The sequence below is a fragment of the Episyrphus balteatus genome, chromosome 1 (genome assembly GCF_945859705.1).
Source record: "Episyrphus balteatus chromosome 1, idEpiBalt1.1, whole genome shotgun sequence".
Lineage (NCBI taxonomy): Eukaryota > Metazoa > Arthropoda > Insecta > Diptera > Syrphidae > Episyrphus > Episyrphus balteatus.
Window position 1 is genome coordinate 118613179 of NC_079134.1, and position 16419 is coordinate 118629597.

The window sequence follows — 16419 nt, forward strand, 5'->3', positions numbered from 1 at the left end:
CAGAATACTTTATCGCGGTATAAATGGACAAATTATAATCATTTAAAGAGAAAATTCTTTCAAATGCTCTTTTTTTCACAGCCCGAAGGAACTGCAAATAATCAAGTTATGGCAACTTCAGCAAGAACATCTACGACATCGCCGGGTGCAGCAGAAAGATCAAAAATACGACGCTAGCTAGTGATTTGAAACAAGATGAAACGAAAAAGCGACACGAAAAATCAATTGATCAAATTGATTATATTCAAATTTCAAACAATTTCATGCCCAGAATTGTGAGATGACGGTAAAATGATGTTCTTTTCTATACACGTTATATCTTTTGATATAGAGCACATACAAATTTAATTTAACTAATTTAAGTTATCGATAATGGAAGACAACATGAGATTTCCCAATCAAGGACCGTGGAGAAATTCACTCCAACAGATGGCGATTAATATGTGTATGACTTCTATCTGCCAGAGAAGGAGCCACAGACCGACGATGTCGACTAAACGCACTGCTATCTAAGGTTGGTTTTTCAAGTAGATCCAGATATAGGCCCAATGAAACCTTCTAAAAGCGTATTGTTACCTCCACAAGCTTCAGACCAAAAAAAAAATATACCTATTCAGTTGTTGATGTTCATAACTTCACAAATTTAAATTGAATTAATTGGGAAACTTGTTTTTTAGTATGGGCATAAGTCTGTATCTCGTGCAGGGAAAGTGCAGTGATGCATTTTATGTTCAAAAATATGTGTAATAAAATTCAGAAAAGTATACATTTTGACTAGATGGTCGATTAAATTGTTTCAAAAACATTACATAACTGTGTTGGAAGTTCAATTGGGCTATTCCATCACCAGTTTTCACCCATGACTTAATGCATTTTTCGGTTTTTTTTAACACTTTTGTATGGGACGTGGCTCATTGGTGTAACACATTGAGACACACATTAGATGAAAGATCTCAATGAGCGTGTTATTTTTTTGTATGGACAAAAGACTCTATCTCGTGCAGGGAAAGTGCAGTGGTGCATTTTATGCTCAAAAATAAATGTAATACATTGAGACTTACATCAAATAAAAGGTACTGATGAGCGCATTATTCCTTTGAATGGACACAAAACTCTTTCTCGTGGAAGGTGGAGTGTTGCATTTTATGTTCAAAAATTTATTACAGCTTATTTTACATGTTTGTGTTTTAGAATAAAAAAGGTATGGTTTGGACATACCAACATTTTATTAGTAATATAACTTAAAGTTTGATTTGCATTTTTGAAAAATTAGTCACAACCATCGTATATTTAAATTACTTTCAAACCAACAAGGTAGTTTCGCACACGACTTCAAAGTACAGAAAATCATATACTAACTCAAATATTTTTTGGTATTGTATTTCATAAATCCATAAAAACCGATAAATGCATTTTTTTTTTGAAAATTAGAGCAGTTGATGGATTAGTCCAAAAAAAAGAAGTTATAATGTTTTTGAATCAAGTCAATCGATCATCTAGTCAAAATGTATGCTTTTCTCAGTTTTATTACATACATTTTTAAACATAGAATGCATCACTGCACTTTCCCTGCACGAGACACAGACTTTTAGCCATATAAAAAAATAAACTAATCGAGACCTTTCATTTGAAGTATGTATCAATGTGTTACACAAATGAGCCACGTCCCATACAAAAGTGTTTTAAAAACCGAAAAATGCATTGCGTCATGGGTGAAAACTGGTGATGGAATAGCCCAATTGATCTCCCAACACTGTTATGTAATTTTTTTGAACCAAGTTAATCGAGCGTCTAGTCAAAATGTATACTTTTATTTTATTACATACATTTTTAGACATAAAATGCATCACTGCACTTTCCCTGCACGAGATACAGACTTGTGCCTATACAAAAAAATAGTACACTCATCGAGACCTTTCATTTGATGTATGTCTCAATGTGTTACACCAATGGGCCCAAATGCCCACTCTCCTTTCTTCTTTCGATACAAAAGCACCCTATAACTTCAAAAATCAACTCAAATCAATCCAAACCAAACAAATACTCATTATTATCGAATAACCAAATAGTTTATTTTTTCTTTCAAGATTTGGTTGACACAAAAAAATTAAAAACTAGTTTTTCTACAAGTAAGAATCGTTAACATAATAATTAGTACAGGAAATTAAAAAAAAAAGAAAAAAAAATGAAAACTCCTCCAATTTAATCTTTAGCTGGAACTTCAATAACTCGTGGTTTGTCAATAATCCGGGCACTCTTATTACCCTTCTCTACAATCCCAATAATCCATGCCTGATAGCCTTCTTGTTTCTCAATATCCTTGCAATAAGCTGCAGCCTGCTCCCTCGGCAAGCAAATCAACAATCCACCCGATGTCTCTGCCGAATGTCCCTGCAACAATTGAAACATATTTCCACATGCCTTCGCTACTGCAGCCATCTTCGCAATCACTGGCAAATTGTGAATAACAAAAGAAACATCTTTCTTTTGATGCGAAGCCAAAGTTTGTGCATGCCCGAGTAAACCAAATCCAGTGATATCAGTCGACCCATGAGCGTTATATTTGTGCATCAAACGAGCAGCTGTCCGATTCAATCTCGACATCGAGCTCATAGCTCTATGGTATGCCTTGCGAACATCCTCCTCCGACACAACCAATTTAATGCGATTCCATCGCTCTGGTTGATCAAGCCACTGATGTGCATTCACAGCAACTTGTGTCCCGAGAGGTTTCGTCATAACCAAAACGTCACCAACCACAGCATTGTCTGGAACAATGTATTCGTTGGGTTGACAAATGGTCGAAGCTACCCCACCGATTGTGCACCAAGGATTAACAACACTCTGACCACCTGTGACAGTTGTGCCAGCTTCCAAGGCAGAATCCTTGAATCCCCTCATAATCAGCGGAATGACAACATCCCGCTCCTTTTCGGTCATCTTTGTACTTACAGCCAGCAACATCAACATGTTGTCACACTCGGTGACTCCCATGGCATAGAGGTCACTCAACACATTGGCACAAGCTATTTTACCCATCATGTAGGGATCGTCGACAATGGGATAGAAAAAGTCGGTTGTTTGGACCAAACAAAGTCCACCATGTCGGAGTGGAATAACAGAGCAATCAAGGCCGATACCGATGCGGGGTATTGCCATGTGCATGAATTGAGAATCATCTTGTAGAGAATAGTCTTGTTGTAGGGAGGAGACAAGTTTTCCAAGTACTTCTTGGGGTACTTTGCAGCCGCGACCTTTTAGATCGGCAAAACGAGTTAGACGAAAGGTGCTTTCGAGATCGTGTGCTGTTGGATCGAATGGACGTCTCAGGGCAGCGGGATTGCCTTGGAGCTCCAAATGGGCGGCATTTAGTGCGTCTGCAGATACATTTTGATAGTCACTCATTTTTTTGTGGTTTTGAATGTTAAAAACAACTGAAATTACTGGTTTTTGGATGCAAAACAAAATATGGCGTTCGACTTGACCATTCAATGCGTTGGAAATAAAAATCGCGTTCTCCCTCAATTTAGAAAATGTTGTATACATTGATGGAAAATTGTGTATGGATATGGCGGTTTAAAAAATTTATATGGTAGTGTTGGTAAATCGATAGATGATTGGTAGGTTAGGTCATTTGAAACGAAAACGGGCGAAGTCAGTATTTCTCCCTGTCATATTGCCGGTGTTGGTTGAAGAAATGGCTGAGTTCAGAGGAGAATGAATGTGGGTAAAAAATAAGTTTGGAATGCTGTCATTGCTGCATTCAGTCAAATGTGAATGTAAAGAAATTATTTTTGTAATATAATTTTGATAATGCTTTGGTTGGTGAAAATGTAAAAAATAAAAATTTAAGAATTTATTTTTGTTGTTTTAATTTAAACAGAACAGAGCTTTTTCTAAACGCAGCAAAATTAGAACTAGAGAAATAACCGGTGAAACATGTTCGCTAAATAATTGTACATATATTTTCCACTGAAAAAGGATATAGGCTCACGGGTATAATATGCTTGGATTTTGATGTACCTATATCTAAAAAATTCATTTTATTTGATACGAAGATAAAAATGTGAAGAACACGAAAAATAAATTATTTTATAAATTAACGATTGCCAACACGTCCTCAAACAAAATAAATGTTATAGGGTTTTCACACCAAAGCCAAAACGCGGTTTTCCGTAAAAGGTTTTAGAAAACTCGAAAAGTGTTCACACTGGATATTTTCAGGTTTTCGTTTGATATTTCAATTATTTTGCACACACATCTCCAAAATGTTAGCAAAAATATTTAAAAACATACCTATTTTAATGATATAAAATTGTTTTTGTCAAAGTTGTTTCTCTGAGTCTGAAAATCTACCTTTTTTTGTTTTATTTTCTTCTTGATGAAAGAGAAGTACAAGGATAGTTTTAGTACACTCAAAATGATTTTTAGAACACCGAAATAAAGAGCTGAATTGTTTCACTTTTCAGGTTTTAAGTGGTTTTATTGAACACTACTTGTGTTTGTTTAAATAAAGTAATTTATAACCTTTTCCCACCAGGCCCAAAACTCGGTTTTCGGCAAAAAAAATTTTGATAAGTTGATTGTTACGGACGCCTGGGGAACTGGTCCATCCGATGCAATCATGACCTAGAATGGGAAAAGGAATCAATGAAAATTGCAAAAGCAACAAATGTAAACAAAACTTACCATTCTTTTTCCTTGGTGAAATCCCTGAAGGAGGTTCCCTCGGTGACAGTCGCGATCATCGCTGAAAATATAAAAAGAATTTTTAGTAATGAAAAATAGAGCTAAAAAGGAAATATCGAAATAAAAACAGATTAAGAATTTATTGTTTACCACGAAATTTAAATGAATGAGAATGACAGATTGACAGCGATAAGAAAATAAAAGATTCATAGGTATACGTATACATGTAGGATCGAGTTGACAGTACGGTAGATCGAGTTTAACTTTTCCCTTCAAGCAAACGAGTCCGACCTCGGTCCGAATCGGTTCCGAAGTGAGTCCGACCTCGACTACGAAACGGGTCCCATAGCGGCTCAAATTAGTATGGAAATATATATGCCATGATGGGTATTCGGTGTTTCTTCGTATAAGAAATAATCTTAAATCGGTTTTCATGTTACGATTACAAACTTTTACACATTTACACGTGTTTGTTTTTATAATTGATTTCGTTACCCGTTGTTTTAGTAAATTCATGTCGTGATCGGTTCTTTTTGTCGAATAATGTTCCCATCGTATTTTGTGTCAACGATCGATGGTCAATTAAAAAGGGACCAATGCAGTTGCACCTTAATACTGGTAGGCCACCTGTGGGTGAAAGGTTACAGGCAATTATTTTTTTTTTTGAATTATATATGAATATGGTACCTCCCTTACTACGAATTTGGAAGAAGAAAGGAAAATGACACAAATTATGATTTTTATACACACACACTGATCAAAGAAAGGAAAAGAACATAAATACATGTAGATTTTTTTTGTATCTTCGTACAATATTTGTTGTTGTTTTTATTGAGAGATGTGGATCGGATGATCTTATGCAGTTAGAGGAAAATCATCCGAGTATTTTTTTTATGCATAGCTTACCTTCCTGTCTTATGATATGAGACATAATTTTTGTTGTGACTGAAATTCTTGACATTTCTCAACAGTTCGTGGTACCATACGCTGCAGCGGCGAAAATTAAAAGTGTGTAATTGTAACTCAGTAAAAATTATTAAATGTACATTTTTTGTGTTTTTTTTTTGTTTTAGAATGGTAAATTGAGAAAGTGTTTTAGGAATATTCCCGATTATTTTTGAAATCCTGAAGGAAAAATAAAATTCATAATGATGAAAACATAAAAGTGGTGAGTTAGTTTTGGAAGTTTTTTTAATAGAAAAATTAGTATAGCCGTTAATATCTTAGGTGAATTTCCGGCGGTCCAGTTAGAAATTTGAGTGCTGGGCCGCTGTAATATTTTATGGATGTTTTTTTTTAATGTTCCTGCTCACGAGGTTCCACTTCCAACTTGCTGATTTGTATTCTAATTGCAATTTGTCATTGGCTAACCCACCGACTACGGGCCTTATATCGGTCAGGGTTTTTAATGATATATTGAGCCAGAACAAGGAGTGAAAATTACCCTATTCTTTGGAAAGTATAGGCTCTGAACCCGAACGCCCAAATATCGGGAGCTCCGCCCCCCGATAAATAAGCTGGGAACCTAACAGAAATCAAAATGTCCGTGAGTCTTAGATCATAAAATTTGACAAATAAAATACAAGAAATAAACAAAAGGGAACAAGTTAAAACATCGGAAAAGTAAAAGATTACCAAAATGAAAAGAAGAAAAAAATTTAAAGCTGCAAATAGAAAACGAAATTATGTGTTTGTGATTGTCCGTTATTTATTTAAAACATTTTTTTTTTGTGCGTCAAAGTTTAAATTTATTTATTATTTATTTATTTTTTTAATTTCCCAAATTTAATTATTATGTAAGTGATAAAAACCATTTTTGAAGGGGTCAACGCGAAATTTTCGTTTTTGGGTATCCTAGGGTGAAATATACCTCCAAAGAGCTCTCTAGGGGTAGGCTATCCAGGATCGTTTTTTTTTGTCAAAGCTAAATTTATTACCGAAAAGGGTAACAGTGTCTTTTTTTTGGATAATAACTCGACTCCGAGGAAGGGTTTTTAATCGCCTTTGTTTTTTTTTTCTAATATTCTTTTTTTTTAGTTAAATTGTCCTGTAAATTTCGAGTGATAAATTTGATTCGATTTTTTTTTGTAGTTAAAAAGTCGTTTTGTATTCTTTATATTCAATGATGTGAATAAACTTAAATGACGCCAAGGGTCGAAAAGAATCTACTTGTTTGGTGTTTTGTTTAGTTTCATGTGAATGAAACTCTGCCTTTTTGAAGATATTTTCAGGGGTGTCATGGTAGCGGAGTTTAAGTGAAGATGGTATGATCTGAAACCGATCATCCACCATCATTGGGGGAATCCAAACATGGCCGCGGATTTCCATGGTTGGGAGGGAATAGGCCACACTGCACCAACATCTGCAGTGCCCTTGAGATGATGATAGTCCGTCTGCTGTCACATCTTTCAAAAACGGTTTTTTTCGATTTTTGTTCTCGGCCTGATCTATGTTTTTGTTTGCAGGTGAGGTTAAGTTTCGGGGGCAAGATCCCCCCCCATCCGGCGAGCTTATGCCGTGCATCGCAAGCAGGCCACGTCCTCCGGAACTTGACATTCCTTCCTTTCCTTTCCAAACACTTCCTTTTCTGATTTCCTACCTCATCCTATTTCCTACCTTACCGACCTACCTACACCTCCTCCACTCCTCTTGCCTCTCAACAAAATGGCGCCCAACGTCTAAGGCACTTGTCTTAGATTTTTGTAGTCTTAGTTTCAGTTTTTTTATGTTGTGAAGTTTCAACCAAACTTACTGTGAATTTTTAAGTCTCGTAAGTCTGCACCAGGAAAGTCCCAGAGACATACCTAGGTGTATCGCGACGAGTACTTGAAAATTCACAGTGACTGCGGTTAGTGTTTGTTTGCGTTTATCTCTTGTTGCTGCATAGTCTCTGAAAACACGTAAGTCTGCACCAGGAAGATCCCAGAGATGTACCTAGGTGTATTGCGACGTTGTTTTTCATGAACTTGCAGTAGCAACAGATAACGTAATTTGTATCGTTTTTCCCTAATCCTATCCTAATACATTTTACTTTTCAATTTCTAATTTTCAATTTTCTAATCCTATAGTCTTGTGAGTTCCTACTTGAAAGTGATGATTGTTTTTGACGTGTAGTCTGACTTCATCCTTCCAATATGGTTTGTCGAGTTTTACTAGTCGTTTCATGTCTTCTAGACAAGGTCCCTGAGACAGTCTAGGATTGCGGGAACGATTAGGAAAACTTTGTAATGTGATTTGTTAGTGTTTCTAATAAAGTTCTGGTCCAATTTTATTGTCATCTCAAGGGAGTTTAGTTCGTCTGTCCGAAGTCCTTTTTTAGTGATGTCGTAAGTAGGATCGTACCATCTTGCTAACAAAGCTACCAAAAGCACCCCGTATGTTGATGAAATTAAACCCTAAAACGAAACTTATTTCTAATTTGTTCAATTTCAAAAGTCTAATTGAAATTATTGTTAATGTTTTTGAAAACAATACTATGGCTGTTCAAAACTGTTCATTTCGTTCAAAACTTAAGTTTAAGTTTCTAAATTTACCTTTTTGTATCTGAATACATATGGTGATATAAAAAGTTTTAAAGATCCTAAATAATACATAGAAATAGATACAAACACACAAAACATAAAATAATACAAATATACAACACATTTCTTAAATTTAAGTTAAAAAGAAAAGAATATACATATTTTCTTTTGATCTTCGATATCTGTTTTTCGTTTTTTTCGTTATTTTTGGTTAAGTTTTTTTCTTCTTTGAGGATTTTCTCAAAAAAGTTTAAGTTTTTTTGATAAAAGAAATTTTAAGCTTTATCAAAGAAAATTACTTAGTTTGTTCTTTATTGAAATTTATTTTTTTTTGATTGAAAAAAAAAAAAGAATTTTTAAACTTTCAGTACTGAAACTAGGAATTAAGTAGTTATTTGAAAATTTTTCAAATATAAGATTTTTCTGTTGAATGAAAAAACTTTGGTTTTCAGTTTAGTATTTTTTTTTTCTTTCGTTTATTTGTTCAGTTAAAGTTTACATTGTTTGTTCCCTTAATTTTCTAATTCAGCTTTTTTTGATAAAATAAAAATTCTGATATTGGAGAATTCAGAAATAATTTCTAATAAATTTTTGGTAAAATTTAAGTTTTTTTAAAAAGTTAAATTACTTTAAGTTTTTCAAAAACATATAAGTTAGAAATTTGTTTTTTTTGTAGTGATAGTTTTTTGTTACACAATTCCTTTCGGTATTATAAATTGTTTTTCAAAACTGGTTATTGAAAAATCTACTAGGTTTAGGTAAAAAGTTTTTGAAAACAATTCTATATTTAATTATAAACTTTTTTGGTTTTTTTCAATTCATTTTTGAAACCACATTTATTTTTTTTGAAAATTTCGAAATTTTAGTTTTTGTTTAGGTACATTCAAATACTTTCAAAAATCGTGAATTCTTAATTAAACATTTATTTATTTCAAATTTTCGTTCTTCGTTGTTTATATTTATTTTTTTTTGTTCATTTAAACATTTTTTGTTAAATATTTTCGTTATTTATTAATTTATTTATTTCTATTTATTCAGTTTTCTTGTTAATTACATTTTTTTTTTGCTATAAGTGTCATATTTTTTGTTTGATATATACACTTTTTTTTTGAAAATAGAATTACATTTAGTTTACAATTTCAATTTTCGTTAAAGTTACAGTTATTTATTAATTTATTTTTTTTTGTTTTTGTTACAATATAGTTTACTTATTTACTTATTTAGGTTAATTTTTGATTTAGTTTGGTTTTCTGAGAAAACAAAAAGGAATTTGTTCAAAAACTCACCACTTTAGTTTATTGTTGATATTTGTTTGTACATTTATTGTTGAAAACTGCTTACATGTTGAACGCTGATTACTTTTTTTTATTGAAACCGGATAAATTAAAGTTGAGAAATAATGTCACACGAAATCTAAACCTGGAAAAGGGAAGTAGAGAGAGCTACTAGTCCAACAACAACTAAATTTAGATATAGAAACCAGGCAAGGTATTATGTTTTCCTCTGATCTCGGATAGACTTATCCGATCCACATCTCAAAATGTAGACTGTTCAGGTGTTAACGTTCCTTCGATTTTCCAAAGTCCCAAATATGCATCATTCAAATGTTCGAGAATTCTTTTAGATACGAAATATTTTCAAAATAGGCCGAGAGTACCAATTGGGTATCGTTGTCTTTATACCGTCTCTATGTATTCCTTATCGTCGTGTGTTTATTTAATAAGGTGTTTGCATTCGCCGTTAAAAATAAATTAGAAAAACAAAATTTTCACGAATCTTGAAAATTTTTAATAGAAGAAAAAAATAAACCACCAGAAATCCGAAACACCCTGTTTCAAAATAATTTGTCCCAACAATTCTGATGAAAAGACCAAAATTTGATGTTTTATTGTATATTTTATTAAATACATGCTTAAAAATAGTGTTTTCAATGTTACTAAATGTTATTTATTTAATTTACTTATTGATTTTAACTGAATTTATTTACTTAGGTACTAACTCTAAGAAGCTAACTGTAATATTTTATGAATTTTAATTTTTGGAAAGACTGATATTTTTAATTTTTTTAATCTGTGATATTTTAATAATTTTATACTTTTTTTAATACTGATATTCTAGTTAACTTTTAATAATCTGTGATATTTTAACAAAAATTTATTTATTTTTTAAAGACTGATAACTAACTAACTTTTAATAATTTACTTTTAGCTTAATTGTTTTTAATTTTAGTTAGAACAATTTTAATTTTTTATTGAATCTGTGATATTTACTTATTTTACGTTTTATTATCTCGTTTATTTATTCTACTGTGATACTAGACTTAAGTTTTATTTATACAATTCTCTATTTATTTATTTATTATTTATTAAACCTTTTTTTTTTGCATGCTCTTTATATACATAGTTTAATAACAAGCTCTTTTCATACTTCAAATATCAAAATAATCAAACCACTCACCATGGATATTAAGTGAATCCTAATTATTAAATTCGTTGATAAAATCAAGTTGTTCCCAATCGTGCTTCACTATTGCCGTTCGCCTGTATAACACTCCATAATCCTTTGACAACAGGTAATCCGAAAAAAAAAAAAGAAAAGTATTAATGAGGAAAGAGATTATATACATATAAGCTACTTATCTTCACTGTAACTATAACGCGACTTCTAATAAAGTGATCAGATACACCCCTCTGGGACAGGTAATATTCATCGCTGATCTTATTTATCCCATGAATTCGTTCACAATAAACAAAATGCACTTTGCATTCAAATCCGCTCACGCAAAAATTCAATGCTGTGATGGAGTGAAAGATACTCAACACGACACCACTAATACTTCTCCGGTCGTGAAATAAAACTATCCTCTCTTTTCAAGATTCACAGGGAAGTTCAAGGGCGAATAAACGACACAATTGCATACCAAATCTTGCTTCACGAGTGTACTAAGCTGGAAGAAAGGCATCGATGGTTCTTGAACTAACATGTACTTAGTAAATACATTTTTTTTTTTTTTTGCCCGGCTTTGAACGTGGGTTTTTCCCCACATGGTTCCTTGCCACTCCTAATTTGCAACCTGAAATAAACCAAAACGAAATACTTAAATAAAGAATACAAATTATTTGATTATTTTATACCTAATCATTCACTCAGTTCCGACACCACTGTGTCTATACTTTTTTCTTCTCCTGAGCAATGGCCTGTTGCAAATGAGAAACGACTCTAGTTCCCAGGCGACCCAAAAAAGTTCCTTTTTATTTTTGCGTCTTATTGGGAATGTATCCCAATAAGCCGCAAATTTTGTTACGGACGCCTGGGGAACTGGTCCATCCGATGCAATCATGACCTAGAATGGGAAAAGGAATCAATGAAAATTGCAAAAGCAACAAATGTAAACAAAACTTACCATTCTTTTTCCTTGGTGAAATCCCTGAAGGAGGTTCCCTCGGTGACAGTCGCGATCATCGCTGAAAATATAAAAAGAATTTTTAGTAATGAAAAATAGAGCTAAAAAGGAAATATCGAAATAAAAACAGATTAAGAATTTATTGTTTACCACGAAATTTAAATGAATGAGAATGACAGATTGACAGCGATAAGAAAATAAAAGATTCATAGGTATACGTATACATGTAGGATCGAGTTGACAGTACGGTAGATCGAGTTTAACTTTTCCCTTCAAGCAAACGAGTCCGACCTCGGTCCGAATCGGTTCCGAAGTGAGTCCGACCTCGACTACGAAACGGGTCCCATAGCGGCTCAAATTAGTATGGAAATATATATGCCATGATGGGTATTCGGTGTTTCTTCGTATAAGAAATAATCTTAAATCGGTTTTCATGTTACGATTACAAACTTTTACACATTTACACGTGTTTGTTTTTATAATTGATTTCGTTACCCGTTGTTTTAGTAAATTCATGTCGTGATCGGTTCTTTTTGTCGAATAATGTTCCCATCGTATTTTGTGTCAACGATCGATGGTCAATTAAAAAGGGACCAATGCAGTTGCACCTTAATACTGGTAGGCCACCTGTGGGTGAAAGGTTACAGGCAATTATTTTTTTTTTTGAATTATATATGAATATGGTACCTCCCTTACTACGAATTTGGAAGAAGAAAGGAAAATGACACAAATTATGATTTTTATACACACACACTGATCAAAGAAAGGAAAAGAACATAAATACATGTAGATTTTTTTTGTATCTTCGTACAATATTTGTTGTTGTTTTTATTGAGAGATGTGGATCGGATGATCTTATGCAGTTAGAGGAAAATCATCCGAGTATTTTTTTTATGCATAGCTTACCTTCCTGTCTTATGATATGAGACATAATTTTTGTTGTGACTGAAATTCTTGACATTTCTCAACAGTTCGTGGTACCATACGCTGCAGCGGCGAAAATTAAAAGTGTGTAATTGTAACTCAGTAAAAATTATTAAATGTACATTTTTTGTGTTTTTTTTTGTTTTAGAATGGTAAATTGAGAAAGTGTTTTAGGAATATTCCCGATTATTTTTGAAATCCTGAAGGAAAAATAAAATTCATAATGATGAAAACATAAAAGTGGTGAGTTAGTTTTGGAAGTTTTTTTAATAGAAAAATTAGTATAGCCGTTAATATCTTAGGCGAATTTCCGGCGGTCCAGTTAGAAATTTGAGTGCTGGGCCGCTGTAATATTTTATGGATGTTTTTTTTTAATGTTCCTGCTCACGAGGTTCCACTTCCAACTTGCTGATTTGTATTCTAATTGCAATTTGTCATTGGCTAACCCACCGACTACGGGCCTTATATCGGTCAGGGTTTTTAATGATATATTGAGCCAGAACAAGGAGTGAAAATTACCCTATTCTTTGGAAAGTATAGGCTCTGAACCCGAACGCCCAAATATCGGGAGCTCCGCCCCCCGATAAATAAGCTGGGAACCTAACAGAAATCAAAATGTCCGTGAGTCTTAGATCATAAAATTTGACAAATAAAATACAAGAAATAAACAAAAGGGAACAAGTTAAAACATCGGAAAAGTAAAAGATTACCAAAATGAAAAGAAGAAAAAAATTTAAAGCTGCAAATAGAAAACGAAATTATGTGTTTGTGATTGTCCGTTATTTATTTAAAACATTTTTTTTTTGTGCGTCAAAGTTTAAATTTATTTATTATTTATTTATTTTTTTAATTTCCCAAATTTAATTATTATGTAAGTGATAAAAACCATTTTTGAAGGGGTCAACGCGAAATTTTCGTTTTTGGGTATCCTAGGGTGAAATATACCTCCAAAGAGCTCTCTAGGGGTAGGCTATCCAGGATCGTTTTTTTTTGTCAAAGCTAAATTTATTACCGAAAAGGGTAACAGTGTCTTTTTTTTGGATAATAACTCGACTCCGAGGAAGGGTTTTTAATCGCCTTTGTTTTTTTTTTCTAATATTCTTTTTTTTTAGTTAAATTGTCCTGTAAATTTCGAGTGATAAATTTGATTCGATTTTTTTTTGTAGTTAAAAAGTCGTTTTGTATTCTTTATATTCAATGATGTGAATAAACTTAAATGACGCCAAGGGTCGAAAAGAATCTACTTGTTTGGTGTTTTGTTTAGTTTCATGTGAATGAAACTCTGCCTTTTTGAAGATATTTTCAGGGGTGTCATGGTAGCGGAGTTTAAGTGAAGATGGTATGATCTGAAACCGATCATCCACCATCATTGGGGGAATCCAAACATGGCCGCGGATTTCCATGGTTGGGAGGGAATAGGCCACACTGCACCAACATCTGCAGTGCCCTTGAGATGATGATAGTCCGTCTGCTGTCACATCTTTCAAAAACGGTTTTTTTCGATTTTTGTTCTCGGCCTGATCTATGTTTTTGTTTGCAGGTGAGGTTAAGTTTCGGGGGCAAGATCCCCCCCCATCCGGCGAGCTTATGCCGTGCATCGCAAGCAGGCCACGTCCTCCGGAACTTGACATTCCTTCCTTTCCTTTCCAAACACTTCCTTTTCTGATTTCCTACCTCATCCTATTTCCTACCTTACCGACCTACCTACACCTCCTCCACTCCTCTTGCCTCGCAACATGATATGCGTTCACACTGGAAATTTTCTGATTTTCCTTTTAATTTTTTAATTCCACAACACCTCATTGTCCTCCAAACTAATGGCAAACAAAGTAAAAACCATATTCTTTTGAAAGATGTCTATTATGTTTCTTATTAAATAAGTAAAAAGCACATAAACAAAAAATAAAATCTTGTGAAATTATTTTTCTCTTTTTTTTTTTTTTTTTTGTTACTTTCATGGCCTTTTCTCCCAATCGTCAAAGTTCAAGTCATCAGACAACATCTTGTTCTTGTTTCATGTCTTCTAGTATGAAAAAGAGGGGCAAATATAGTTTTAGTACACCCAAATTCATTTTTAGTACACCGCAATTGAGAGCTGAACTGTTTCACTTTCCATGTTTTGAGTGGTTTTATATAAAACTTGTGTTTTAAGCACAGTACGCAACTGGGCTTTTAAGCAATCTGTCTTTGTCTTTTTCCTTTCTATCATAACTGTTTATTAAAGAAGTACAAGAAAAAACCAACCAATCAAATCAATTCTGAGGAAAACAAACGAATACATGCATAATGCATACGCCAGTTTTCCTCAGAATTGAAATGTAAAAAGTTTTTTTTCTGTTTTGTTTTTTTTTTTTTTCTTCGACACTGACGTGACCAACTGAAGCCAAACGAAATTTTCCATACAAAATTTCGTTAGCAAAATCTTAAACGAAATTAAATTTGTTTTGTTTTTGCTTTAAAACTTATTTTCTGATGTTTTTTCTTGAATTTTTTTGATTTGTACTTTTATTATTTTTACTTTGATATACCCGATGGTATTTTTTTTCGTTAACATGTTCGCTGTTGACTTTGGAGACTTCAAAATGTTTCGTTTCGCTTCAGCTGCGTACTAGGATCTACGAATAAATCTGGCTGGGCAAAAATGTATGGGAAAACCTGAGTTTTGGTGGAGATTATCGGGGGTTACGTCTTCGGTAATAGGCATTATTTTGGTCAGAGATACCTAGAAGGAGATGGGAAACTTCTGACGTCATACTGGTTTGCCTACAAATTCGGATTGATACTTTGGGCTATGTATGCGTGAGAAGATTGAGGCTTTTGGCTAAGTATGTGTGAAAAGTCGCATATGTATGCGTAAAAACATTGTGGTTACACAATGTGTGTATTTCACATTTATTCACGGATACAAACGAAATTACAACAACACGAAATAAACAAATGGGTTTTGGGGGTAAAACTAAAACGTATAAATGTTTCCGATCTCCTTCATGGGTATCTCTGATTTTGGTAAGCGTGGAAAGTGGTTTGTAAAAGTAAAATAATTGGATTGTCAAACAAAAACCTTAAAATATCGAGTGTGAACGCTTTAAAAGTTTTTGAAGATTTTTTGACGAAAACCGCCTTTTAGGTCTGGTGGGAAAAGTCTATTAGATTTTCAAAAACCTTTGCCACACGGGTAGGGAAACTCATTTTTTATTAGTTGCCATTGCCACGTAATAAAAAAGGGCCTTTGAAGACAGATTTTGCTCTTACAAATCCCTACAGAAACTACAGTAGGGAGAGTACGTCCAATATGAAGACATACCATATGAAGGGTCCAGGGGAAAACCGGCACATTTTTTTGTCAAAAATAAACTTATGATGAGGTCTTGTAGTATTTACTGAGCATCTGATGGCATCCATACACCATACTATTACAAAACAAATCCAAGCCATGCTCAAAAAATAAATAAATTGTCTGCTTTTGGTACTAAGTTGTATGGAGAACAAAATTTTAAAATGCGTTTTTCTCGAAATGAGTTGGAATGGACTTGTGCTGTTTTTCGCCTTTCTTTGCATTTTTTATTCATTCTTTATATTATTAGGAACATTTTATAATAGTTTTTGTATTAAAAAAATAAATAAATTTAAATAAATTAAAACTTTGTAAAAAAAGTATTGAAATTCATTTTGTCCATAATGGTATGGACAAAATGACATAGGTTATATGGACAAAACCAGAGATACACAAAGGAGATGGGAAACTTTCGTACGTTTTACCCCCCAAAACCCATTTGTTTATTTCGTGTTGTTGTAATTTCTTTTGTATTCGTTAATAAATGTGAAAAACACACACAGTGTAATCACAGTGTTTTTACGCATACTTAGCCAAAAATATCCGAT

General features: G+C 33.2%; 1 protein-coding gene and 4 long non-coding RNA genes across 6 annotated transcripts in view; 1 reads left to right on the forward strand and 4 right to left on the reverse strand.

Moving 5' to 3' along the window:
• LOC129906246 (uncharacterized) overlaps positions 1-16419 on the reverse strand; it is a 31786-nt gene that overhangs the window by 5446 nt on the left and 9921 nt on the right. The gene's annotated exons all lie outside the window — the stretch shown is intronic.
• Positions 2048-3605, reverse strand: LOC129906239 (inactive selenide, water dikinase-like protein). Its single transcript, XM_055981913.1, has one exon. The coding sequence runs from the start codon at positions 3544-3546 to the stop codon at positions 2203-2205; it is 1344 nt and encodes a 447-aa protein (XP_055837888.1). The 5' UTR covers positions 3547-3605; the 3' UTR covers positions 2048-2202.
• Positions 4583-4953, reverse strand: LOC129906250 (uncharacterized). The gene is made up of 3 exons (XR_008770756.1): positions 4840-4953; positions 4690-4750; positions 4583-4629 (listed from the first exon to the last, which is right to left on the reverse strand). It is a non-coding gene; the product is annotated as an uncharacterized LOC129906250 (long non-coding RNA).
• On the forward strand, positions 5587-6853 carry LOC129906248 (uncharacterized). Its single transcript, XR_008770755.1, has 3 exons — positions 5587-5697; positions 5763-5857; positions 5917-6853. It is a non-coding gene; the product is annotated as an uncharacterized LOC129906248 (long non-coding RNA).
• Positions 10472-11830, reverse strand: LOC129906247 (uncharacterized). Of its 2 annotated transcripts, XR_008770754.1 has the most exons (4): positions 11764-11830; positions 11614-11674; positions 11345-11553; positions 10472-11283 (listed from the first exon to the last, which is right to left on the reverse strand). It is a non-coding gene; the product is annotated as an uncharacterized LOC129906247 (long non-coding RNA). The 2 variants fall into 2 exon arrangements; XR_008770753.1 differs by lacking the exon at positions 11764-11830 and having other exon boundaries at positions 10473-11283; positions 11614-11731.